This window comes from Nansenia antarctica (genome assembly GCF_963989245.1).
Source record: "Nansenia antarctica genome assembly, chromosome: 7".
NCBI lineage: Eukaryota > Metazoa > Chordata > Actinopteri > Argentiniformes > Microstomatidae > Nansenia > Nansenia antarctica.
Genome location: NC_137677.1, coordinates 52,711,744 through 52,739,690, shown reverse-complemented (window position 1 = coordinate 52,739,690; position 27,947 = coordinate 52,711,744). Strand labels below are relative to the sequence as shown.

Here is a 27,947-nt window from a genome sequence, read left to right as displayed (position 1 = left end):
ACAATAGGAGAGCAGGATGGGCACTGGATTAGAGATTGGGATCTCCCTCTATACACAAACACGCCATGCCACATTCTACTCCACCATTATACAACCATTGCTGATCAGCCCTTTCGGACCCTGCTGATGTGCATAACTGCTCTTTACATGCTCATGTAGGAAGCATGGATCCATCCTGTGAAAGAAATCTATTAAAATACTCTTATACAAAACAACCTGCAAAACATATACTCCGCTCTATCGCTTCGTCTCCTGTAACTGTAGTCCCAGTGACCTGCAAATGTTCTGACCGTGGTCCCAGTATGCCTCTGCCATGTGGTGACCCATGTAAGGGCGTGTGGCGATCCATGGAAAGGCGCCTGGCAAGGGGTGCAGTCAGCCGAAACAAGGGTGCTCCCTCAGGCTCCAAACAGCACATGGGCGCCATAGAACAGAGGCCTCACAAGCCCTCACAGAAACCAGATCACTGGGGGATGACTCAGGATCACTGAGCAGTTATGTTTGGAGTCTTAAATAATTCAGCTACTTGCCTCAATTGCCATATAAAAAAAAAAACACAGAAGCTAAAACATCGGCCTACAGTACCAGTCAAGCCAGTAATGCAGTGTCAATGAATTGCAAACCTGGAGATTGCACTGATGTAAACAAAAGAAAAACCCTCTTGTTGTGGGAAGCTTACGTCTAGCTTCCCCTCACCACAAGCAGAGTCTGAGTGTAGATGCATTTCCTTCACCATGACCGGAGGCAAAGGGGTTGAGGTGGCCTCCCCCTCTTCCTGCCCACCAAAACAAAACCTTCTTCTAAAGGAACAAGAGGACTTTCTGAGGGCACTTAAGCTGCTGAATACCCAAACATACACAGTGGGAGACCCCATACAGGTCGCCAGCATGTCTGTGCACCAAGAGTATGGGAACACTTGAACTGCACCTTTGTAGATGGCATGTGGACCCAACAGGGAAACTGGCTTTTGTGGCTACTAAAGAATGAGCGTCAAGTCACGAGTTCCCATAAACCGACAGCGGCAAGTTCACTTCTATAATGACAAATCACTAAAGCATTCAATTATTTTCCACACAAGATTGTTAGATTAAAGAACACTTTATTTTTCTGAGTATCTTATGGAGACCCTCCCCGTCCCCTCAAAGGTCCTTCAGCATCCTTCACACCCCAGCTTTGGTCTGGCTGTTGGGTGGGATGGGCTTTCCCAGGTGGGTTCCGACGGTCATACCGAACGCGTTTTCAGCCTGCTTCTCTTGGACCTCGGATTTCAGCTTGAAACCACACCCACCATCAAAGTTCTCTGAGGGGGCAAAGGAGAGTGGAGTTTCTCCCAGAAGCCCTGGGAGCCGTGTGCGCCAGGCCTTCAGCATATTGTCACGGTCCTCAGAGGGGATGGTGGGTGGAGCCCAGAAGATCTGAGGAGCCAGAACCTGGAAGCCACAGTAGTGCAGGATGCCATTCTGTAGGGAGAAAGGATAAACACAGTTTAGGAAACACACTCAGGAGGGGGTTCTCAACTTCAGTATTCAACCCTCCAACTTCAGGTCATAGTCACAGCATGTGTAATGTTGACATATCACAGCCCATAAGGAAGCCCTGTATTGGCCTCTAAACAGCAATCTCTAGAATCTGCCAGTACCTGCAGTGGCCACAGGGTGACATTCATGTCTCCATTGATGCCATCGGCACTGAACATGGACTGTTGGGAGCCAGTGGTGAAGGAGAGCATAGCCTTCTTCTCCTGGAAGGAGACAGGACAGTCAGGTGAGCATAGACAAACTGAGATTAATACTAGTGTCACAGTTGTAGTACTTACCTTGAACATGCCCTGGCTGTACCTCTTCTCTGAGGTGTACGCATAACCCAGTGTGAGCACCCGGTCCATCCAGCCCTTCATGATGGCAGGCACAGTGAACCAGTACATGGGGAACTGAGAAACAAAGTCAATAAAAACAACATATTAGTTTGACAGAATAATCTTTGGGGAAAGTGTTTTAGTTCAAGAAGAGTTCTAAAGACATCCTCAGGGATCAGACCTGAAATATGACAAGGTCGGCCTCAGTGAGTTTACGGTGTTCCTCAGTGATGTCAGTAGAGAGTCTGCCGTCCTTCCAGGCCAGCATGGTTTCCTCTCCATAACAGAAGTGTTCAGCATTCTTCAAGTCACCTAAAGAAACACAGCACCTTAAACTAAAAACAGGATAGCCTAGACATTTGAATCAGCCCTAAAGCAGTCAAGGCGGTGACTGTGGCAAGGTAAAGCTCTTCAGCTAAATGTTATAGCCCTTTCACATAATTCAGCTACCATCATCCTTACCAGTGACATCCTCAACAGTGGCAGTGGCTTTAAAATTCATGGCGTACAGGTCAGACACCTCCAACTTATAGTCCGGAGCAATCAGAACATCCACAGCCACATTTTTTGCTGCAGCGTTAAATGATCCAGCACTCTGGTGGGCATACACCATCAATACATTTTTTGTTGCTGCTGTAACAGAACACATTCAGATTAGACACTAAAAAGACTTTTAAAGCAGTGCATACTATTATTCACAACTGAAGTTGTCAATATGAAGAGAAACCAAGCCAACAAACCCATATTGCCATAAACAAACTTACCCATTCTGAAGCCTGTTGTTGTCACTTGTGAGGAAGCAAATGATGATATAATAAGTGAGGGGAAACTGCTGTTCTTATAGTGTTTTCCTACAGCAAACTTAAACACACACAGCTGCCTGTCAATCAACAATCAGCTGCCTGTCAATCAACAATCAGCTGCCTGTCAATCAACAATTAAGCTCATCATCAGTACACCCCTTCTCATGCTGTCACACACAATCGCACCCACCTGTATATGCTTAACTGCTGATCCACTATTGTCATGAACATGAGTTAATTAATCACACGTTAATCGCATGGACAATAGATGTTACCTGTAAAGCTAATATTTGCATTATGTGATGCAAGCCATGGCCATTTGACCTATCACTGGCCAACCAAGCTTTTTCCCTGGGTTCTTCCCCCATAGAAATGCTGTTCACATCTATGCAACATATGCTAAAGCCCTTTTCACGATGAGGTCTCGTGAAAATGACCTTGGACCAAGAGCAAACAGGCATCAAAGCCAGCCTTGGCTGGCACACATCTGGAGGCTTCCATTCCCTTTCTCTCTTCTAACCCTGTGTCTGTGGGGGGCCGGACGAAGGAACAACTGCTACACATTAACACATGGGGACACATGCATGCAAACACCGCATGAGACAGAGCATGAGTAAGACATTATGGGTACAATTTCTCACGCTGTTCCCTGTTTCTAGATATTTTGGAGGAAACTGCTTCTTGAAGTGTCTTGAAATGTTTGTTTGTTATTGAGTGCATGTCTTTGAAGGTTTGCTAGCCCACATGAAGAGTGTTAACTATCCTCATAACAGTCCATAGCTATGTAATGCTTGCGGGTATGTTTATTAATAAGAAAGAATATCATATGTTGTGCTTGTGGGTATATTTTCAGTCTGTTGTGAAAGCGTATCATGTGTTGCGCTTGCAGGTATGTCACCCTCCCTCTCAGTGATGTATGTCATGTGTTTTGCTTGAGTGATGCTTAGGGTCACAGAGTTGCCCTGACGCTCCAGGCTTTCAAAATGCAGCATAAAAGAAACATCTGCATCCCACCTTCAGAAGCTCTCCTCCTATAACAAAGACCATGCCGTTTACACAGTGTACAAAGACCACACAAAGTGTCATACATAGGAACACATTCATTTCCACTCATACATTCACTCACTCACACATTCATGTCTGGTCTCTTTATGTGCGTTGCTCAATTATATTCATGATTCAAGCAAAGATAATGAGATAAGCGTGCAGATCTCAAGTTGGGATTCAGCTCTCAAGACAGCATTATGGTATATCCTCGCCCTCTTGTGGCGAGTTATGGTATGTTTTATGATACTACAAACAGATCATCTTAAAATCAAGATCCAGATGCAAAGGCTTTTTGTAGTTTAAGTTTTAGTTCAAGGTTCACATTATCACATTTGAAATATATTACAAGTGTATTACCCATCCCTTATAATACGGGATCGTCCTTTCCACTCAAGATTGTTAGATTAAAGAACACTTTATTTTTCTGAGTATCTTATGGAGACCCTCCCCTCCAAGGTCCTTCAGCATCCTTCACACCCCAGCTTTGGTCTGGCTGTTGGGTGGGATGGGCTTTCCCAGGTGGGTTCCGACAGTCATGCCGAACACGTTTTCAGCCTGCTTCTCTTGGACCTCGGATTTGAGCTTGAAACCACACCCACCATCAAAGCTCTCTGAGGGGGCAAAGGAGAGAGGCGTTTCTCCCAGAAGCCCTGGGAGCCGTGTGCGCCAGGCCTTCAGCATATTGTCACGGTCCTCAGAGGGGATGGTGGGTGGAGCCCAGAAGATCTGAGGAGCCAGAACCTGGAAGCCACAGTAGTGCAGGATGCCATTCTGTAGGGAGAAAGGATAAACACAGTTTAGGAAACATGCTCAGGAGGGGGTTCTCAACTTCAGTATTCAACCCTCCAACTTCAGGTCATAGTCACAGCATGTGTAATGTTGACATATCACAGCCCATAAGGAAGCCCTGTATTGGCCTCTAAACAGCAATCTCTAGAATCTGCCAGTACCTGCAGTGGCCACAGGGTGACATTCATGTCTCCATTGATGCCATCGGCACTGAACATGGACTGTTGGGAGCCAGTGGTGAAGGAGAGCATAGCCTTCTTCTCCTGGAAGGAGACAGGACAGTCAGGTGAGCATAGACAAACTGAGATTAATACTAGTGTAGACTTTCACAGTTGTAGTACTTACCTTGAACATGCCCTGGCTGTACCTCTTCTCTGAGGTGTACGCATAACCCAGTGTGAGCACCCGGTCCATCCAGCCCTTCATGATGGCAGGCACAGTGAACCAGTACATGGGGAACTGAGAAACAAAGTCAATAAAAACAACATATTAGTTTGACAGAATAATCTTCGGGGAAAGTGTTTTAGTTCAAGAAGAGTTCTAAAGACATCCTCAGGGATCAGACCTGAAATATGACAAGGTCGGCCTCAGTGAGTTTACAGTGTTCCTCAGTGATGTCAGCAGAGAGTCTGCCGTCCTTCCAGGCCAGCATGGTTTCCTCTCCATAACAGAAGTGTTCAGCATTCTTCAAGTCACCTAAAGAAACACAGCACCTTACACTAAAAACAGGATAGCCTAGACACTTGAATCAGCCCTAAAGCAGTCAAGGCGGTGACTGTGGCAAGGTAAAGCTCTTCAGCTAAATATTATAGCCCTTTCACATAATTCAGCTACCATCCCCCTTACCAGTGACATCCTCAATAGTGGCAGTGGCTTTAAAATTCATGGCGTACAGGTCAGACACCTCCAACTTATAGTCCGGAGCAGTCAGAACATCCACAGCCACATTTTTTGCTGCAGCGTTAAATGATCCAGCACTCTGGTGGGCATACACCATCAGTACATTCTTTGTTGCTGCTGTAACAGAACACATTCAGATTAGACACTAAAAAGACTTTTAAAGCAGTGCATACTATTATTCACAACTGAAGTTGTCAATATGAAGAGAAACCAAGCCAACAAACCCATATTGCCATAAACAAACTTACCCATTCTGAAGCCTGTTGTTGTCACTTGTGAGGAAGCAAATGATGATATAATAAGTGAGGGGAAACTGCTGTTCTTATAGTGTTTTCCTACAGCAAACTTAAACACACACAGCTGCCTGTCAATCAACAACACTTGGTAAGTGCTTTTGTTATTTTGTCTTGCAATTAAGCGCTTCAAACCGTGCGTATCGGCGTACTGGATTCCCCAAAAAATGGAGGAGCATGGCCGATGCTCATTAGATGTGTGTGATTATCCAAGCTGGTAGGCAATTCACTAAACGAGAGGGAGGGGTCATAGACAGACACTTCCAGAATGTCATTAAAATCACCTCTTGGTAACGCGTAGGGATCATATGTTTTTGGTTGTCGTTGTTGTGAAGGGGATTGTATAGAGGAACCATGGAGCGACTGTGTCTAAGTTTATTAGTGCTTCTCACATGTGGCTGGATGTGTGAAGCAGAATGGTACATAGTGCGGTCAGCTGCACGGAATCGAAAACAAAGCAAGAGACAACCTGCCTCGTTGAGCTTTGATGACCCCCAGCCTGCTAGGCCACTAGGTAAACCTGAGCCTAGGAAACCAGCCCAGTCCCCTTCTCAGCTCCCTGCTCAGGCCCTAGCCAAGCCTCAGGCCCCAGTCAGGCCTCCAGTCCAGGCCAAGCAGGCCCTTCAGGCCCAGACCAAGCCCCTGACCTGGCAGTACCCTAAGGCCCCGGAGCCTACGGAGCAGCCTGTGGGGAAGTTGGTGTTGGTCCCTCCGGAGCCTGCGAGGAGTGTAGCTACTCGCTGTGGGGAGAAGACGATGAAGGTGGAGGCTAAGCTGGACCTGTTTGGAACGAGGCAGCTGATGAAGCCTGAGGATGTCTCCCTGGGAGGGTGTGCTAGTACTGGGCTGGACCTCTCGGCACAGGTCCTGCTCTTTGAGTCTGAGCTGCACACCTGTGGAAGTGTGTTAACGGTAGGAACCTTTGGAGTGCTTCCTGTCATCTCCCACAGTAGAACGGGATTAAATGTCATGTAAACGGTGTCATTTAAATGTAGTGTTTTTGTTAAGATGGCCGGAGATGACCTTGTCTACACTTTTACCCTGATCTACACCCCAACACCGGATGGTGCCATTCCCATTGTGAGGACAAACAGTGCCATGGTCAGCATTGAGTGCCGCTATCTGCGGTGAGCAATGATTTACTGTACCATAGGCCTGCTGTAGTTCAAAATGGGTGAAACATGTTACTTAGATGATATTGTCATATGCCTTCTGATGTGCTCGTTTCTGCCTCCCCTAGGAAGCACAATGTGAGCAGCGATGACCTGAGGCCTACCTGGATTCCCTTCTCTGCCAATAAAGTATCAGAGGACTCTCTGGTCTTCTCCCTGAGGCTTATGACTGGTGGGGAACCTTCTCAACAGCTCTACCCAGAATAGACAATTCATATTGTTTGAATGTTATGACGCATGTGTGCTCTGTCTTCATGTTGAATGTTCTACAGATGACTGGCACTACGAGAGGTCTTCCAACATGTACTTCCTGGGAGACATGATACAGGTAGAGGCCTCTGTGGAGCAGAACCACCATGTTCCCCTGCGTGTGTTTGTGGACAGCTGTGTGGCTACCCTGGTCCCTGACGCCAAAGCAACCCCCAGACATGACTTAATCCAGAACCATGGGTAAGATCTAATAGAGGTCGGTCTGAGGTCGTTTATGGTCCTCAGTATTTCACAAATCAACTGTTATAACCGGTCAACCTTCATATTCTGTGATTTGGTGCTCTCTATGGAATCAACCTTCCTGTGTTACATATCAGTTAGACCTTCCTCAACTGTAATGAGACTTTCCTCCCACCTGCACTGTAGATGGGGTGGTGTATGCACCCCAGAGCTATACAAGGTTTAACAACCAAGTGTTCTACTTGGTTAGCCAATGAGCAAGACATTAATAAAATAGCAGATCACGTGGTCTTCCTCACCTTCCTCTCCTCCTCAGGTGTCTGACTGATTCCCTGCTGACAGACTCTCGCTCCCGCTTCCTGGCCAGGTCCCAGAGCGACAAACTCCACCTCCAGCTGGAAGCCTTCCACTTCATGCAGCAGGCCAGACCCTCTGTGTGTACCTCTGGGGTCCTGTGGGAGAGAAGCGCATATCAATGACTGTGGCTAACCTAAATATTTGAAATATTCCACTTAAACAAATGCTATTGTGCAGCCTGGGTTTTCCATCTCTGTGACATGGATATCTTTTCCATAGATCTACGTCAGCTGTCGCCTGAAGGCCACTGCAACCTCCTCTCCCATTGACACTGAGTACAAGGCCTGTTCTTTTGTCTTTGGCAACAACGGGTACGTATGGGGCTCTATGCTATGTGTAGGGTTAGATGGCGGTCTATACAGTATATGGTATGGTGGTCCCCTCTGTCTTTTGTCCAGCTGGGGGGAAGCTGATGGGGATGATGAGGTGTGTGGCTGCTGTGAGACCACCTGTGGGAAGAGGAAGGGGAGGAGTCTGGCCCTAGATACAGGTATAGCATCAACTTGCCTGAGAATGTAGAAAAACCTTATTGAAAGGCCAGAATGTCTGGTCAAAGCTGTGGATTCATGGAACACTGTTTACTAAACTGTCTCTGGGATTTTAATCTCCCCCAGATATGCTGTGGGAAGGGGAAGCTATGCTAGGTCCCATCGTCATCCTGCAAGGAGACCAGGAGATGCAACCTGAAGCACTAAAGTCTCAAATGACACCTAAGGATCAATCTGCAGCAGGTGACAACTACTCGTCAGCTTTACCTCAAGCAGTAGTGACCTATGTAGTGCCACTTAATCTTGGCAGACAAATGAGAAAAGATTGACTTGTGTTTCCTTCAAATGGGCATGACTTAAACTTGTATACATTGATTTATTGGCAGGTTCCAACGATTTTATAACCAGCTGTCTATATTGTTTGATGTGATTTAATATATGAACACACTAACCGACCCCTTTCCTTGTGTTCTAGGTCGCTTTTCTGCGACTATGGCCCTGGTAGCGGTGGTGACAGTAATGGGCCTGGTCTGTGTGATCCTCCTGACAACTATGCTGCACAGTAGGAGGAACAGGCCTTCTGCTTACCGTACTTGTGTGATGGATGAACCCTCTGTTTCTGTGACTTTAAAATAAACATGGTAGTAATGCCTGTCTTAAACCACCTCGTTGTTGGTTTGGTCCATTACCTTGGGTCATGGGAGAACAGACACTCTGGTTGGAATGCACAATTCTTTGACAATGGACTGGTGAGATACATACTGCCATAGCCAGTCCCTCCTTTGCACCACTAGATGGATACAGATGTTACGGTCTTCAAATCTACTCGTAAGTGATTGATTTGGAACTTGAGTTTTATGGTTTAATCATTGGGTTTCAGAGTGTCTGCCATGTCGTGAGGCTAAGGCAAAAGTGAATAATTGACACCCCAGATGGTGACCTGTGAATTGTGGCTACTTTTTGGAAGGACATTGCTGCCCCAAGGCATGCAAACTACAACCTAAAACAGATAAATGTCACTGATCTAATCACAGTACTAACAACCTCATGTAAACACCGACAGGATTTACTGTTTAGCTTTTGGCATAGTCACAACAGAGTTCTTTGGCAGGCAGGCCGATTGAAATAGCCCAGACATGCTTACTGGAAAACATTTTGAAACACTCATTGGTAATGTTAATGGTTATAGGGTGTGGGAATTATTGTGTGAGCTGCCGTGGCTTGATTGGATGTTTGCATAGATTATCCAAGACTGCACATAAGACATCCCGCTATATCTCTCCATATTCAGCCCGTATACCGTCTGAGGAATTGACTGAAACCTAAGGCTGTCATTTAACTTTCTCCACCAGGAAGCAGCGTAGTCACATTCACCCAGGCCACCCTCACGGAGACTAATATAAAGGGAGCACCTGAGACCCAGGGATTTGATCGAGTATAGTCTCTGATCATTCCCAAAAGCCTGATCATAACCAGGTGCAATACATTCCAATCTTGTGTAAAATGTTCATTTGTGTATTACATAAGAATTCCAGATGTTTTGCATTATTTGTGTATTTTCATCTAGTATCCAATATCTCTCTTTATTTATTATTTATGAGATTCCCATCCAAAAGTGCTATTATTATCATCATATCAGCCTATTTGGGCATGCACACAGGCTGCATGATGAGGACATTCTGATGAAACAGATGCGACTTTCAAACGCTTCCAATAGAGCAGTAAGCCTATTGGTTGTTTCTCTGCCTCAAAAAGACTGTCAAACTGTGGTAAATGATCTATGTTATTAACTGATTCCGAAAATATTGGCACGTCTGTTGCGCATATAATCCCTGCAGTTGTCGCGCTTATATATATATATATACAAGTCACAATGGAGAATGGACAATGAATGGCAGAAAAAGTGTTACTATGGAAAGGAAATTAAAGTTCTCGTGATTCTTAGGTTTAGCCTATTTGTAGAGGAAGCATGGTCTTCGCATTTCTCGTCACTTGTAATAGTGAGTGAAGTAGACCGTGAAATTGTTGAATTAAAAAGTAGCCGGCTAATTAGAACTGATCAATAACAACACCAATAGTGAATGATCAGTCGCGCGTGCATTCCACACGTCATTCCACAGTGCGTACAATTTTGCAAGTATAACTTTTGTGAACTGACCAAATGAATGTTTTTCGATCAGCAGCTGTGTTTATAAATAGCAATATTGTTTTTGGCCAATGTTCGGGTCCGCTCATCCTCGGAGGAAATGGTTCTGTTCTGCCGTTAGATTAGATTCATTTTCGTTCTGTCACTCTTCATTCTCTGTCCCGAATTGCATCCATTTGCGCCGTATAATATTATAACAACAATCAGCCACGGCGCCGCAGACTGGAGGCGCGAGGAGATGGGCAGATGGCGCGTAATTGGCTCGAGGCGCAAGCCAGGGGAGTCGACGCTCGCTTGTCTCGGGGGAACTGCCCGTTTCAAAAGTGCAGGTGCGTTTGGTTTTTGATCTGAAATGGCCCAAAGGAACTGTCCGAGATTCAACACATCAAAAACGTTGAGGGATGCGAAAACAAAAGCACAATTACTTGCGCTTGGCCGCTTCAATTTCGCCAATGGAGCTGAAAGAGGTTACGTGTTCATAGTATGAGCAGAACATAGATATTTCCAAAAATACAGAATAAAAGGTAACCTAAGATGGAGAGTTTAGGACTTAATGTCGCAGTAGTAGACTGCGCAGTTATGCACTGGCCCTAATGAAACAATAGGACTATGTTGTGGCCTATTCAGGCTATCCTATTGTTAAGATGCTAATTATTTGTATTATGTAGTAGACTGTCTACGAGGTATAATGGTACTCAAAGAAAGAGAGAAAGCTCTAGAGAAATAGCCTTCCTATATGGGTGGGAAGAAGAACCAACGATCATCTCGGCCTAATCAGACCAGCGGAGCTGTCCGTTCAGCACCACGCAGAGTGTCTCAGGTCAAATAGTACTCTCACCGAAAACTTTATGAGGAACACTATAGCCTATTAATACTGATTGGGGCCTCCTTGCTCTTAAAACAGCATACATTCTTCGTGGCATTGATTCCACAAGATGTTGGAAACATTCCTTTGAGATTCTGGTCCATGATGACATGATTGCATCAGCAATTCCTGACGTTTTTTAGGTGCACTTTCAAGCTATGAATCTCCTGTACTACCACATCCCAAAGGTGTTCCATTGGATTTAGATGAGGTGACTGGGAAGGCCACTGAAGAACACTGAACTCATTGTCATGTTCATGAAACTAGTCTGAGACGACTTTTGCTTTGTGCTTTTTTTTTTTATCATGCTGGAAGTAACCATTAAAAGATGGGTACATTGTGGCCATGAAGGGAAGGATGCACATGGTCAGCATCAATACACAAATAAGCTTTGACATTCAAGTAATGATTGATTAGTATTAACAGGCCCGAAGTGTGCCAAGAACACATTCTCTACACCATTACGCCACCCGAATGAATAAGAAGGTATACAGGTGTTCCTAATAAGGTGTTCTGTGATTGTATATTTTCGTTTCATGGTCCACGTGCAAATTGCCACGGGAGGGTGACTTGCTTATTATGCCAATGCCCACCCTAGCTTAATTAAATCATTATTTCATCATACCTGTGAGAACAAACTCACAAATACACCTGGGTCTGCAGCCTATCTGTGCTGCATTAACACCTAACAAAGCTAACAACGTAACCATGGGAGCAGTCAGGCCCTGGGTGAGGTAGGGGGCAACATATGCAGATCGATATCTACTGAGGTAGATCCAATTTAGCCTTAAGAATATTCCATTTGAAATGGAATGCTTTTACGGCCACGAGGAGTGCAGAGGAAATGGAATATGGCAGAAGTTGTGTGTGAACGTTTTGCAAGGCCTTAATCCTGTATAAAGTCCATCCTGGCGTGCTCTGTCCTTATCAGACTAACAAATTACCCCCATCTCTACCATAACTAGAGGCTAAGGGTCTGACTTAGCCAACAGCTGTGACCCAGGGTTACCTAGCAACAGGTTGTACTTCCTGCTTAGAAAAAACCAGGAGAGTAAGAGAGATACACACTGTCTTCCTTTTAGTCTGAGAGAGATGGATAGATGGACAAAGACATAGGGATACAAAAGTGAGACTGTGTGTGAGTATGGGTATTATGATGTACTATGTCAGTGCAATAGGATAATTAGAATTAGGTGACAACTAGGGACATAGCTATCACAAACGAACACACACCTCACACACCTCATTCTTTCATTCTCACGCACGCACGCACGCACGCACGCACGCACGCACGCACGCACGCACACACACACACACTGCATGTCCCAGAGCAACAAACAAGTGATAAGATTGGATTGAGCACTGAGCATGGTGCAGGCCTTGAGAGCCGTGTTTGTCACAGTCAGGGGCTGAATATATGTATTAGACCCTGAATATATACGGCATGGTCGTATAGTGGAAAGGTCATCTGCCAAGAGTGTGTGCGTGTATCACGCACAGGGATACATACAGTATACCTCTACTGTGTAATATATCTATAAACCTTCTTCTCTTACCTCCCTTCCCCTCCCCTCTCCTCCCCTCCTCTCCTTTCCTCTTTCAGACACCCATCGTTCTATGTTTTCTTTACCCATACTCCCTCGGGGCGAGCGTTGAAGTGATGTTCACCCACCCGTGATGGAGAGCATGAAGGAGGGAGTCCTGACACACCGTAGATGAAGTGTATAATAGAGGTTCTGTTGTCAGTCTCTTGTGTGTGGGTACATCACTATAGGATGTTCCAAATCTGAAATATTCTACTTCATTGATCTTGACATATGTTGTTCAGAGTCATTATGCGGTATATTGTGGTGAGACTGATGTGAGCCTGATGTGTGTATCCCTTCCCAGCTCTTTCTGTCCACTTTTCTCTGTCACAGGTATCACTTGTTCCTTTTTCTTTCAGTGGGACACCTGTCTCGTGTTCTATATCTGTACCCCTCTCCAGTCCCCTCTGGACTCCCCTGTAAACCAGAAGCAGCTGTCCTCTGTCCTGATGCCTATCTCAAGACATTTCTTTCATTTAAGTAGCATTTAGTGGCTTAGCATGCATCACTAATTGAAGTGGATGCTTTTGAAATCGCGAAGCTAACATTAGCGTTTCGCTAACAAGCAAGCATTCACATGGGGATTCCCCAGTGATGCTCTCAGGTGTTCAGGCAGTCCAGAGCGAATGCAGGTGTATGGCAGTCCAGAGCTTTTCCATTCACGCTTCCATTCACGCTTTTCCATCACAGATTAGCTAAGGGTCTATGTTTCTGCTGGGCTTTTTCTTGCTTGTATTCTCATTAGTGTTCAGTTTGGGAATTATGTGCGCAAGGATGGATGGATTGTGGTATGGATGGAAGGTATTGTGATTCTTTGTAACATACTTTTCAATTCCACTATGTAATGTATATTCCTTTCACTCTTCATCAAATGGAATGGGCATGTTGCTCTGGGGGTTGAGGCATGACTGAAGGGAAGTTTCAATGTGTGCATGCAGGCGTGCGTGTGTGCTTGTGTGTCTATGTGATCGAGCAACCAAACAGCTTTGCCAGTGTTAATCCATAAATAAAACACCTCTGTATGTAACCACATTTTGATCAACATGACATGGAAAACTCATGGAATAATCTATCTTGATTTCATTTTTTTTCCTAGCTCAGTCACAGATACATCCAGAAAGAAATGATGAGTTATTACCTCAATTATTGTCTGCACATATTCTGGTGAGATGCAGCACTGGGGAATTTGTGAAAAGTGTGCTACGGTGGTCCTGTGGTGAGGCTGATGTTATTAGAGTGTGTGTGTGTGTGTGTGTGTGTGTGTGTGTGTGTGTGTGTGTGTGCGCAAAGCTATGTTGGTGACTCACCACTGTCCCTCCTTCATTCCCTCTCTTTCTCCTCACCTCTCCTCTCCTGTAGCCATGGTTACAAAGCTGATCGATTAGATGCCATCTGATTCCAAACCAGCAGAAACAAAAGATGACAGCAGATGGCAACCAGACAGGGAGAGAGTTAAAGAGAAAGTGAGTGTGTGAGAGAGAGAGAGAGAGAGAGAGAGAGAGAGAGAGAGAGAGAGAGAGGGGGGGGGGGGAGAGGGGAAGAGAAAAAGAGGGACAGTGGAGGAGAGAGAGGGGGGAAGAGAGAGAGAGGTGGAGAAAAGAGAGAGAGAGAGAGAGAGAGAGAGAGAGAGAGAGAGAGAGAGAGAAAGATAGGGAAAAGCAAACAAGAGTACTTGGAAAAGAAAAAGTAGTTGCAGTTGAAGAACATCACTGTGAAAGATACAGACACGTAAAAGAGGAAATGGAACGGCATCAAAAGCTTCAAGAAACATTTAACCGATGGTCCTCACGACTCAACAGCAAGTAATAAACGGTCTTTATTGACTAAATCGGCAGGTAATATATAAAGATTTACGCAAATCTTAATAGTGATATAGTATGCGCTAGCGCGGTGCTTATGGATGAAAACAAACCAGGCAGTAGATCATTCTTGAACGGTAATCTCACTCCGCCATAAAGCTCCTTGAGGTTTATAAAACCCTGTGATTACAACCAAATATGTCACCCATGGGTAAAATCCTCAAACTAATGATAACCAGCCTTTGATCTACAGAACGCATTTGGAAGCCGTTTTCAGAAGCCCACACATTCTGGACAGTGATTTTGAGGTAAAAATTTTAAATTTAAAAATCTGTGAAGTGTCCCTTTAGTGGCAATACACTCACACATTTCGAGAAAATTGGAGGTGTAGAGAGGAACATAAAGTGAAAGAAAGGAAAGACAAAGTGTATTAAAGAGAAACAGATGGTCCTCAAACACACCCAATGCTCAGGGGAGACAGGGGGAAACACATACACATATGCACACATATTTGAATAGTTCATTTGGATCCACATTCGTCATGCAAGGACCCATATTTTGGGGGTCAGACATATACATTTGAGTTCATGAGTCGTTGATACAAATATGCACGCACACACACACACACACACGCACACACACACATGCACATGAGAGAGGTGGTGAAGATAAGAGGTTTAGAACTCCGCTCCGTCCTTTTACATCATGGAACAGATGGTGTCCAGGCGAGGGCAGACCAGGGGTACACCCAGGAGAGACAGAGGATGGAGGAAGAGAGGGGGAGGGGGGTCCAACATAGGAAGACAGCAAGAGATGGAGGAGGAGGGAGAAGGAAAGGCTAAAATCCTGTCTTGTCTGTTGTGTATTGTTCAATGATCATGTCTCACATACTTTAACACTGTCTGCATTCTGACTTCAGAGTTTACTCTATCTAGCAAGACTGGGGGCAGATTGGTGGAATCGATCCCCATTGATTCAGTGGTGAAGGAGTATTAAGCTGTTGAAAGGATTCCCAATTTGTCATCTTGTCAAAAGGTGCCACAGGAAATCAATAACTGTGATCTATTCTTCCTGTCTGTGAGACAATGCAATAGGCTGTTGCACACAACATAGGCTATTTAAATAGCCAGGGGCTGAATTCTACAAATATGTTTAATTACTCACTCAAGTGTGTTTCTAAGACAAATGAGCTGAGTTACTTATACTACCATATAAGGAAACACTGTGTGTATACTGGCCAGCTGTCAGTTGGCTGTTGTTTTGACAGGAAAACAAACTAATTGCTTCAAAGCATGCACTGAGAGGAAACGTGTGCCGCTCAACCCACCTCTGACCTCACTCATACTGTATGTGACGCCTCCCAGTCTGTTTCTGCCATGTTCACCTCTCCTGGCCTCGGTCCCAGGGTGAAGGGTGCTGCCGTGCAGTCTACTCTTCCTATGCTGCAATTACTGTAGCCAGCTGGTTTACTCTGTTAGACACACACATGCATGCACACACTCATACATACACACACACACACAAAGTGCACACACATGCACATACATGCACACACATGCATGCACACACACACACACACACACATACCATCTGACCTCCTTCCCCCCCGACTGACAGTGTGTCTTCATTCTGACAGTATGATCGCCCCCCTGGCCACCTTGTTCCCATGACACCATGGTGCCATATGCCTCTTTCTCACCTCTGCTGCTTCTGGCCTTTATTAGACTGTGTGTGTGTGTGTGTGTGTGTGTGTGTGTGTGTGTGTGTGTGTGTGTGTGTGTGTGTGTGTGTGTGTGTGTGTGTGTGTGTGTGTGTGTGTGTGTGTGTGTGTGTGTGTGTGTGTGTGTGTGTGTGTGTGTGTGTGTGTGTGTGTGTGTGTGTGTGTGTGTGTGTGTGTGTGTGTGTGTGTGTGTGTGTGTGTGTGTGTGTGTGTGTGTGTGTGTGTGTGTGTGTGTGTGTGTGTGTGTGTGTGTGTGTGTGTGTGTGTGTGTGTGTGTGTGTGTGTGTGTGTGTGTGTGTGTGTGTGTGTGTGAAGAGTGAAAAGTGCGTGCTTGCGTGCGTGCGTGCGCACGCGCGTGTGTGTGTTGTGAGTGTGTGTGTGTGTGTGTTTGTGTGAGTGTGTGTGTGTGTGTGAGCATGCGTTCATTGCTCACACACTGGTTAAAACCTCACCAATGTAGCATTAGAGACATTTTCATTGAGCTTGCTCTCCATCTTCCTCTCTTTGGAGGGTAAATACTTTTCCTATAGCCTATCTAGTCCTCATCAGACTACCCTCCTCTCAAAGTAGCTCAATAAGCCCACCAGGCCTATTAAAGTGACAGTGAAAGCAGAGCAGGTGTGTTGGCTTTACAGCATATGAGGTGACAAAACTGTTCTCCTCTCTCTTGGTTTACTGCTCCTCCACTGTGGATGAGTATATTGGGCTGTTAAAGCTACATTTCTCATCTCCGTGACCTGGTCCACCTGGACCATTCTTTCAATAATAATGTTCTATTATGGGCTGGCCTGTTGAGGATGGTCTCTAATATGTCTGTGGTGTGGTGACACACACACACACACACACACACACACACACACACACACTCACACGTCATCCTGCTGCTTATTGATTAGATATTTTGAATGATACAGAATAATCAACTCATTGGATCTTCAAGTCTCCCAATGCATACATATGTATACCAGAGTCAGAGTTGTTTGTGTCGCCTGCCTTTGTATCTAAGGTGAGCATGCATGCACCCTCCGGTGAAGCACATAACTATGTTGCGCCATGCAAAAAAAAACAGAAAGCCTGAGAAGTGAAGGGGTCGTCTGTCCAATATACACCACAATCTGTCAGTCTCTCACACCATTGGTGCTCAGACGCCCGCGAGGTAAAAGGGGGGGGGGGGGAGGGGTGTCCAAAGGAAGAGGGCAGGCAGACAATAAGATTCCACAATGTATTCACTCCGCAAGAGGCTTTATTAGGGGGTCGGCTTTCCTTATCTCACACACGATCAGTAGCACGCGCAAGGGGGTCTCGGCACGCGTCGTAAAGAAAGGAGGAAGAAAGGGAAGAAAGAAGAGGTGGGGGTGATTAGCTATAATCGGACACTCTTCTCCGAGAATAGCCTTTGGCATAAGCGCATCTGATATGATCACAATATCACGGGAGGACAAGGGGATCAAGAGGAGACAATCTGCGTTATCAGATCTGAGGTCAAGTGGCAACACCTCGGAAGATCTTATCTTTGTCCTCAGACATTTAAAGTAGGCTGGTAACTTTCATCGTCTGCTCTTGCCTAAATAGTTGGAGTGTGAGAGGTAAACAGATAAAAGTAGTTTTTCATACTCGAACATCTCATTTTGCGGACATTTGATGCAATTCGTTTTTTGGTCGAAACGCAAGTTTTTGTAAACAACACTCGGAATGTTGTTTGGCCGAGAGAGACACCAAAGAAGGGTATAGATTTCATCGTGGGAATATCTCCTGCAGGGTTAAATTACACGCCACTTGGATAAAGTTGATCAATTTAAAACGGTGAGTTAATTCTCATATCACAATGAACCCGCATTTTTCAGAAAACAATATGCGTACTTTTCTGTTTCTTTCTTTTTCATAAAATTAAGAATTGTATTGTAAAATAAGACAATAGATAGACTTACCATAGCGTTGTTTACTAAACATTACTCAACTTAAAGGTTGCATGATCGGACGCATAAAGGATATCCCGTCACATATCTCAGAGAAAGCAAATCCTCTGCGAGACAGATGGTCAGCTGTGCACGTGAATCTGCTCACTCCAAAAATAATTTCAATTAAATCATCTGACGATTTAATGCCTGGTGATGCCCTCCCTTTCGCAGGAAAAAGCTGTCGTATTTTAATTAAATGCAGTTGAACTTCTCTAAATCGGACTTTTACGTCGATTTAAAATGATAAATTATCATTATACACATCATTATATTATTATACACATTATACCTATTGTATTTACACTGTTCAGGCTTTTCTTAAATGTTACTCCATTGGAGTAGAGTGGGCCTAGCTTTTCTAAAAGGTTAGTCCACACTAATACATCAAATATGAAACCACAGTCGGGCATCAGCACCAAGGACAGCGCACATACAGCGTTTAGCGAGATAACAGCCGTGTAGCCTATACATTGTCAAGTCATGTAGAAATGTGTTGAATGCATATCTATTATCCCTTTGAGATGTCAGGCTATATAGCATAATGGCCATTTAAACAGACACAAGAGCCACATAATGTGATGTTAGCATACCGGTATTCCTCATAGCTTTTATTCCTGCATGTGGAATGTATATCTAACATAAACTAACTCTCTTTGAAACCTATACCTCATCTCTGTTATTATTCTTAAGTTATAGCATAGAGTACAGCACAGTGTTTTATTTGTATAGTATAGTATAGTGGATAGTGGATATAGCCTTTATTTATGTAAACCAGCTCTTTTTCCCTTCTTGTTTTTTTTTTCTTGTTTTTTTCTTGTTTTTTTCCTGGGGAGCCCCCCCTCCCAAATTTCGTTGTATGGTACCTGTACTGTATTAATAACAATAAAGACCATTCATTCATTCATATTTCTGCCGTAGGAGATTTCAGCTTTTGAGAGGAGACCAGAGCAGGAGAGACGGACTGAAGATGATGCTCAGCCCGGACCAGACTGACCCTGACCTGCCCTGCCCGGAGACCACCGTGTTCGACAGCATCAAAGTGGAGCGCGCGCCCCTGGCCGCCGTGCCCGCGGATGGCGAGGGCAAAGCGCGCTCCCTGACCATGCCCAGCCTGAGCAGGGAGGAGAAGAGACGGCGGCGGCGCGCGACATCCAAGTACCGGTGCGCGCACGCCTCGCGGGAACGCATCAGAGTCGAGGCCTTCAACGTGGGGTTCGCGGACCTGAGGAAGCTGCTCCCGACCCTCCCGCCCGACAAGAAACTGTCCAAGATTGAGATCCTCCGGCTGGCTATCTGTTACATCTCCTACCTCAACCATGTACTGGAAGTATAGTCTCATAGGGCTCAGGCAGCCATGCACTTTGGAGATGGAACTGCATCAGAGAGGACTTGGAGACTTGGAGAGAGGGAAGGGTGAACTGAACTAAAGCATTGTTGCATGCACATAAGACTACCTGTGCAAGGTATTGGATAGATGGGTGCCCGAATGCCAGTGATGGAGTGGTTGGAGTGGTTTGCTAAAACCATGCGACGGTATCTCTTGACCGACTGTTTTGACACAGTTGCTGCATCGGTCAGACAACGCAATAATCGTAATGGTTGGCCTACATATTGATAAAATCACAATATTTAATTTATTGATCGATACCGTTAGCATAGACCAACTATAGGCATATGACCAAACTTTTCACAGAAGGACAATGTCTGGAACAAAGAAAATGATATTTAAATTTGACAAGCTGCTGTGTAGAGATGTGTTGTAATAAGAGCATAGAATAGACCAATTGTTAAGTGCCACTTATTCCAGAGGCTATGACTTTAGGCATCTTGTATTGTATTTATTAATCTAATTATTATGAAGTTATTTATTAATTTATCAATTTGTTTATGTCTACATGTATGTCCTTTTTGTGTCTGGTGTTTGCACATAGTCCTATTTGCTCGATGACAACAGAACGGACATTGTTGCTCTTCAATTGCACTTTTGATAGGTTTTCTTTCTTGATACCGCGGCCTGTTTGCAAGGACAAATTAGGATAGCAATGTACATTAGTGCCCAAGTTAGCACTTGACTATGAATCGACCGTCGAATCTGTTTAGTCTATTCACTTGCCTATTCTTATTGTTGTCTATTTAAGTGTCTCAATTCAGGCATGTTTCAGAATATGTCCGACAATAATTTAACATTTACAGTGAGTTGGTAATTAAGATAATAAAACAGCGAAGTGAGTGGTGAGACCGTTTTTGTCATTCAATTCATAAGATTAAGGCCTAGGCCTAGTGTTGTTTTGTTTAACTTTTCTGAACTGAAACTGAACTTCAAAAAAATATACATAGGCCTTATATACCCATCTTTTCCAAAGATTGCTTAACCTTAAGGGTTTCGTATCCTTAGTAAACAGCTATAAAATAATAAACAAATTGTTTCTTTTGAAAACTGTTTTTCATACTGGTGGTTTGTAAATCAAATAAATATGCTAGCTTTGTTAAATGGGCTGCAATGTTTGGTGTTGTGTGATCGAAGGGGTATTCCCTATAGCAATAGCTACTCCAAAGCCCTTGGATGGGTGAAGTCTCTGGACCTGTGTGTGTCCGAGCTGAGGCTGCGCTCCGCAGCGGGCGGACAGACGCTCTCCCGATGGATGGGGCAGGTGTTCCTCCAGACGAGCCGAGACAACCACATTAGGGCCCATCCGTCTGCCACGTCCCCCGGGACACACACACACACACACACACACACACACACACACACACACACACACACACACGCGCGCGCGGAGAGAGGCGATTATAAAAAAGAAAACAGACATGCAGTAATATTGGCTGGATAGAGCCAGTGGAGACAGATGAAAACAACAACAACAACAACAACAACAACAGCGAGAACAATATGAAATAATAACAATAGCAAAATAATAATAATGATAATAAATCATTTGATAAATAATGTAAAGCAAGACATGAAGCTGCAAGATATCAAATATTTATGAACAAACGCGATTTTTCCGTGACATGACATGAAAATTCATCCGTTTTGTCAGTAGCCCATTCTGAATAATTCGACAATTGTGTCAGAGTTTTGGAATGACTATCCAAATCTTCTCTTGTGGAGACAAATCCACAGTCACAGAGAGAGTGGACAAAGGGACAACGATAAACAGCCATGCCCACCCCCCCACCCCCCCTCTCCCCCTCTCTCTCTCCCCCTCTGCCCCTCTCTCTCTCTCTGGTGTAATGTGGCCCCGGGGATGGGGTTATTATTCTTGCCCAGTGCAGCAGCAGGGGCCTGGGCTGAAGCTGGCCCTGAGTGCAGTCCTTTATCTCCACACAGATGATCCTGGAAGGGAGGGGGGGAGAGAGAGAGAGAGAGAGAGAGAGAGAGAGAGAGAGAGAGAGAGAGAGAGAGAGAGAGAGAGAGAGAGGGGGGGGGGGGGGGTAGGATGGAATAAGAATTTCTCTCTGTCTCCTTTCCATCCATGTTCCTCAGCAACTGACGTCCCTGTGAGAAATGACATCTGGACACAACATTATAAATTGACCACTCACTCTCCCATCAGTTTTGCTTTCACACCATGCAGTACATACATATACTGTATAACGGTTGTCAGCAGCAATGCTTAAATATTCTCTATAATGCACAATTTCCCTATGTAGTAGACATGTAATGACTCAATGGCCATTGCTGACTTTATAACATAAAGATACAAAATACGATGTAATACCACACACTGTGTAAGGCTGCCCTCTGTTGGTCTACGAAAACAACATAGGTCTAGACTGCTCGGCGACCGCTATATCTCATGCTGGTGTTTCTTAGAACAGATTGGTGGTGAGACAATAAATACACTTTATATCCTAAGTTAACCCCATTTTTTAAATTATCTGGTGAAGAACTGTAGATAAATAATGAATTCCGTTTACTTCATGACATAGGCATAATGATCGTGAGTTTAGAATGATAAGGTTCTATCTCCGTTTAGGGTAGTTCAGAGATATTGAGCGTCAAAGTTTTTGCATTCCATTATGTTTTATGAGATGGAACCTTTGTATTGTATTAATTACTAACTCAAAAATGTCAAAAAAATAATAATAATAACACCACACAGGCATTAATAAACACCTAATGGATCAGATTATGGTAAAAAAAACTCAATTTTGACAAAAATGGAGATAGAACCTTATAATTCTAACGTCACGTGATTGCATCTGCTTAGAAATTGATTACTATTGTAATTTGCCCGATGTTGATAATTGCACGTATCACTGACGCCCTCTAGCGGACATTTCTGTCACCTCACCTCCCTCTTCTCCTCCTCAGAACCCATCCACTGTCAATGCCACTGGAGTCACATGGAGGAGCGGCCACACCGTTGCTGGATCGGTTGGATGTGCAGCCTAGGTGCGCCCAGCGGCAACGACGACTGTTTCACGCCGAGACGCAGGTGAAGGAATGTCGCCTGCATGAGAAGGTAAGTCAGCTGCGCGTTTGACACTAAGCAGTTGTATTCATTATGGGCGTAGCATTGGAATTTAGTGGGATTCGATGCTTTGACGATGAGAGAGACAGAGATCAGAGTGAAGTTCAGTGCCGCAATAGATGGTTCACCGAAACGTCGCATTATTGTTTCTTTGTTACAACCCGGTGTTCCTTACTGAGTAAAAGGCAACATTGTTACACACCATGTGCTGCATGTAATACATTTAGATTGCAGTTGTGCATTCCCTGAATACTGGTTGGCATGGCTGGCATGTCATTCAAGATTCACTTGAAACCAGATCCAGTGCGTGTGACTGAAACTGTAGCAGCGCAACAGAAGTCGGTCCTCTGGTAGGGTGGTAGCTGGCTCTGGTCGTAAACGGTGGTCCATATTATCTCATCGGTTCCTGCCTTAATTCAACTCGTGGATAGGACATCGTTTGACCGGTCCTCCCTTGTCCTACATAAATTCAGATAGCAGTGAGTGTAGGGTACCTACTGCTGGAGGATCATGCTACCTTTATTATAGGCTTTATTATAGGCTATTATATGTATTGTCATGACATGGGTCTCTGTCAGTCATGTTGCACAGTGAGCTGTCACCTTTGGGGGAGGGGGGGGGGGGGGGGTGGCTGACATTACCACCTGACGTCAGCCTTTTTCTAACCCATTCCCCACATCATTTCACCTGTCTCGTGTTTGTCCTCTGGCCCACCAGGCCTGCCCACTCTTCCCCCACCAGCCCTGATTGATGATGTACTGAATGTACTTTTACTTCATTCCACATGAAGGGATTTGGAGGCTGAGATGCATACCAGAGGAGTGTGTCAGCTCTCAACTGTACTCTGCTTTACTTTACTCTACTCTTTTGTACTGTACTCTGTACTCTGTGTGTGCATGCCAGTATACATGTGTGCATAATGTGACCAGTAGAATCCACTTTGTGCTCTCCTGTATGGATATTTATTTGTTTAAATGTTCAGTTCAAACAAATAAATATCCAAAAATAAATAATAAATAATCATATAAAAATAAATATCATATAACAGTCACGCATAGGATGATACGGATCTCAATCAGCTCAATGAATAGCTTGCTGCATGTAGGCTATGCACACATAACACATGTTTCCATTCACAATCCTAGCTACTGTGCACCCTGTATCTAAACACACAGTGCTGCCCTGACTAGCTTTGTCTTACTCTGTTTAACCCATTCTGTGTTACTCATATATGAAAACCAGGCAAAGGTCGCAACACAAGCTGTCGGAGGACCTCATAAATGGTGTGAACGTTTTGGTGTGTGTGTGTGTGTGTGTGTATGTGTATGTGTGTGTGTGTGTGTGTTTGTGTGTGTGTGTGTTGTCAGGCTTCAGTTCTGTGTTCATCAACAGCTGTTCCAGGGTTATCTCTAGTTCGTGGGCAGATTGGTGATGATGGCTCTGTCTATGAATAGCATTGTGGGGGCCTCTGTCACCATTTATTTAATTTCCAACAGGCTTTACCCCAGCTTACTTATTTGTGTGTGTGTGTGTGTGTGTGTGTGTGTGTGTGTGTGTGTATACACATCATGCACACGTTTGTGTGTGTGTTTACATGTATTCTGGTCCATCTATGCCTTTGTGATTGTAAGCTTTTTTTTAATCCACTGTGTTTTTGTTCCCATCCTTTTGAATTCAACCATATCTTTTTTTATGTGTGAGTTTACTCATGTATTTGTGTGTGTGGGGGGGTGTACAGTATGGAGGTGTTAAGCTGTTAAACACACAACCAAATGGAACAAAGGGCCAGTGGCTGTGGCTGGCACAGTGTCGCATAGTGTCATTAGGGCAGGGAGGGCACACAGAGGCACACAGAGGGAGAGAGGGGTATTGGGTGTGGGGAAGCGAACAGATGCCATGGTAACCAGGGTTCCCCGCAGGCTAGGTTGATCTTTGCCACACAAAGTGTGCCAGGCTGTCTACAGTAGCTGTATTGGCATTTCTGATCGTGACACACCCCTCTCCTCTGCCATGTCAGTGGGCTGAATTACTCTGCAGCTGGGGGAAACAGGTAGACACACACGCACACACACACACACACACACACACACACACACACACACACACACACACATACCTCAAAACACCATTCTGGGTCCAACTGATGGATTCTGTATTCTGCAGAAAGAAGGTTACTTGACTAAATTGACCTTTCGGTCTTTGTCCCTCTCTCGATGGCTCCATTTTAGATTATTTCTTTCTTGCGGAGTGTAGTTGCCTGTATCTCTGTGACTCTACAGCGGTGGATGCTACAGTATAGAATGCCTACAGTACACACAGCGCTGACCTCGCTTGACTGACTCCCACTGTGTCCACTGCATCCCACTGTGCATCCACTACATAAACAGACTAATCAGTGTTTGTCTTGCATTAGTTTCACTTCCTGCTCTCATGAGTGTGTCTGCTCAGTCTACTGAACCAGGACAATGTACTGAAATGTGGCCTACTTATTCAGTAGTAAATACGTTGTATACAATATATTTAATACCGACATGCATCTCAAAATGCTTAACTGAAAGGATGCATACGCACAGGCAGTCACGCACACACATTGTTATTTCAGTGTCCTGTATTCATTTTCAGTGCTGATTCGGTGGTTTGTAACTGATAGTTTTTTTTGCCCAAAGGCTGTGATTTTCCACATGACCTGCTTCGCTATGCCTCTTTATGTCCGCTGCTCGGATGAGTGACGGCTCTAAGGGATATGGTTGCCCCACATACCACAGCACTCATACAGAGCTCAGCACTCCAGAGGTTAACACTACTCTTATAGGGTGATGTGACAGAATGGTATGTGTGTGTGTGTGTGTGTGTGTGTGTGTGTGTGTGTGTGTGTGAGTGTGTGTGTGTGTGTGTGTGTGCGTGTGTTGGTGAAAGGTGATAACATTGAAGTGATGAGGAATGAGAATAAGGAGGGAGTGAATGAGGAGGGAGTACACACAGGTATTGTTATGCCTGTGAATCACTCCCTCCCCCAGCTATCTCTCTCTCTCTCTCTCTCTCACTCACTCTCTCTTTCTCTCTCACACACACACACACACACACACACACACACACACAAAGGTAACACAGGTGATTATTGCAGCTACAGGGAGCCTCATGCCTCAGGTGTTACCAAGGCAACTGTAGACGCTCCAGATTTCGGTTAGAACTCTCCCCTCTTCTTGCCGCTGTTACAATGTGATGCTTTAGCTAAAGGTTAGACCCTGAGCTGAGCGAAAACCACATACTACTCTGCCAACCACACTCTGTTTGGCATTTTCAGTGGTGGGTTGTCTTGTGTTTCATGTATAAGTTCTACAGACACATGTAGATGTTCCAAACAGATATAGTAGATGGTTCCAGCTGCATTCTTTGTATCAGATAACTGGAGTCGTTACATTCTTCAACTTGCTGACCCCCACATGACCTAATCACATTCCCCCGCCCATCTGGTCTGCAGAGGAGGTTACTGACCTGCACATTCAGACATACAGACAGGCCATGCTGAAGGGTACACCACACTGCATCACGTACAGTACAGTCCAATAATACCGTATACCAGGGTATTTTGGAATATCGCTAATACCATACCTTTGTAGTTTGTTACTAAATAATGCTTTTAAAATCAGATTATCAGGGCATGGAAAAACATCACTGCAGGGTAATTTTTATGTTCTTCTGTGAAAGCTCATCGTCTTTTCTGGCAACCAGGGGTCACGTTGAAGTCTTTTCTGCCAATCACAGGAAAAAAACAGGACGTGGACACTGCAACTCAGGGCTAGATAGTCATTTTGTTATTTAATCAGTTATCAATGTTTGGGCACTTTGTTTTCTATCACAAGATATGGGAGCGGCAAAGGTGTAGAAATTAAGAAAAATTGCAAGCAAAATAATAATAGGCAAGTCGTCAACCATTACAATAAATCATTTGACCTGAGCCAGACCTGTGGACATTTGAGTGAGTGTTAGCAACAGTTGGATTTAAAAAATGAAAGATAAAAATGACTGATATGGTATACCAGGTTAGAAGTTATGAAAATCTGGATATCACCCAACTGTACAGTACAGGAGCTTTGACTTGCCTGAGAGCAGTTTTTGACTGGAGCAAACAAATATTCAGGCAGAGGTGAATCATCATAAACAACTGTGGATTTACATGCTCATTTGCTGAGTGTGTTATTTTGGTGTTTATGTGCCCCATTGGTCAGGAAGCTAATAAACACAGTATAAACAGGCCGTTAGCGCAGCAGATACATTAGCATAATCCTGGGTTGTGGTGTGAGATTCTGGGGGGGGATGGTGATTGGCAGGGGATCTCCTGGGCAACAGGGCGACTGCGATAAATCTGAAATCACGCATGACGGGGTGTAAAGACCCATGTCTGGATCATGGCTAATGATAGAGCTGGGGGTGGAGAGCAGGAGGGCATGGAGGGGGTAGGTTTCTCTCACTCTCTCTCTCTCACACACACACACACACACACACACACACACACACACACACACACACACACACACATACATACATACAGGCTATTACAGGCTTAGTATTCTGAGTCTATCCTGTTTCCCACTCGCTCTCACTCTCTCATATTGTGTAGGGGTGTGTGATTGTATGTGATGGTTTGATATGATGATGATTATACCTTATGCCTTAATCCTCTTACATGTCTGCCAGAGAAATGGGTTGGACGGCATCCTATTTCTGTTCAGTAACTCTACCATAACCTTCGTCTTCAGCTTAGTCACTGGTACCCTAGTCATAATTAAAATGGATAATACTGCTCTTAATACTCGCCGTCTCACAGTATTAATAATACTCTGTGGCTCGGTCTCTCCTCCATCCCCCCTAACACACACTGCCCACTCAGTGTCAACTGTGCAGCCCATCTTCGCACCAGCTGAGTTCCCTCCACCACTCGCCCTCCTCCGTGATTATCTTCACTATGTTTTCTTGCAAACAGTGGGCTTTTTCTACTTTGGTGCCTGACCATGAGCAAACATGACCAGCAGCAAACATGACTCTCACACCAAGTAGTCATCTGACTGAGTGAAACTTGAACAGTACAGAATTTCTATTAAGAGGACAAACAGGTCATCCATTTCTCTTTTTGTTTTTCTCTCTTTCTCTCTCAGGTGGATGTGTCCTCTAATTGACCTCCCCTGGGTAGCTGTTGACGAAGGCTCCTGATGTCCTCCCTGTCTTTTCGTGTCTTTAGTT

General features: G+C 44.6%; 4 protein-coding genes across 4 annotated transcripts; 2 read left to right on the top strand and 2 right to left on the bottom strand.

Moving 5' to 3' along the window:
• Positions 1-1,160: 1,160 nt before the first annotated feature.
• On the bottom strand, positions 1,161-2,623 carry LOC308162763 (NAD(P)H dehydrogenase [quinone] 1-like; the record flags this gene model as incomplete). Its single annotated transcript, XM_080536905.1, has 6 exons — positions 1,161-1,460; positions 1,640-1,741; positions 1,817-1,930; positions 2,037-2,167; positions 2,318-2,488; positions 2,620-2,623. 6 exons carry the CDS (start codon positions 2,621-2,623, stop codon positions 1,161-1,163), a joined length of 822 nt encoding a protein of 273 aa, XP_080393031.1.
• Positions 2,624-4,176: 1,553 nt separating this feature from the next.
• Positions 4,177-5,646, bottom strand: LOC308162762 (NAD(P)H dehydrogenase [quinone] 1-like; the record flags this gene model as incomplete). The annotated part of the gene is made up of 6 exons (XM_080536904.1): positions 4,177-4,476; positions 4,656-4,757; positions 4,840-4,953; positions 5,060-5,190; positions 5,341-5,511; positions 5,643-5,646. 6 exons carry the CDS (start codon positions 5,644-5,646, stop codon positions 4,177-4,179), a joined length of 822 nt encoding a protein of 273 aa, XP_080393030.1.
• Positions 5,647-6,089: 443 nt separating this feature from the next.
• LOC308162761 (zona pellucida sperm-binding protein 3-like) lies at positions 6,090-8,720 on the top strand (the record flags this gene model as incomplete). The annotated part of the gene is made up of 9 exons (XM_080536903.1): positions 6,090-6,599; positions 6,696-6,814; positions 6,928-7,031; positions 7,132-7,309; positions 7,626-7,743; positions 7,886-7,977; positions 8,065-8,156; positions 8,281-8,410; positions 8,630-8,720. 9 exons carry the CDS (start codon positions 6,090-6,092, stop codon positions 8,718-8,720), a joined length of 1,434 nt encoding a protein of 477 aa, XP_080393029.1.
• Positions 8,721-19,195: 10,475 nt separating this feature from the next.
• LOC308163179 (helix-loop-helix protein 2-like) lies at positions 19,196-19,561 on the top strand (the record flags this gene model as incomplete). Its single annotated transcript, XM_080537369.1, has 1 exon — positions 19,196-19,561. The coding sequence occupies one exon, from the start codon at positions 19,196-19,198 to the stop codon at positions 19,559-19,561; it is 366 nt and encodes a 121-aa protein (XP_080393495.1).
• Between the last annotated feature and the right edge of the window lie 8,386 nt (positions 19,562-27,947).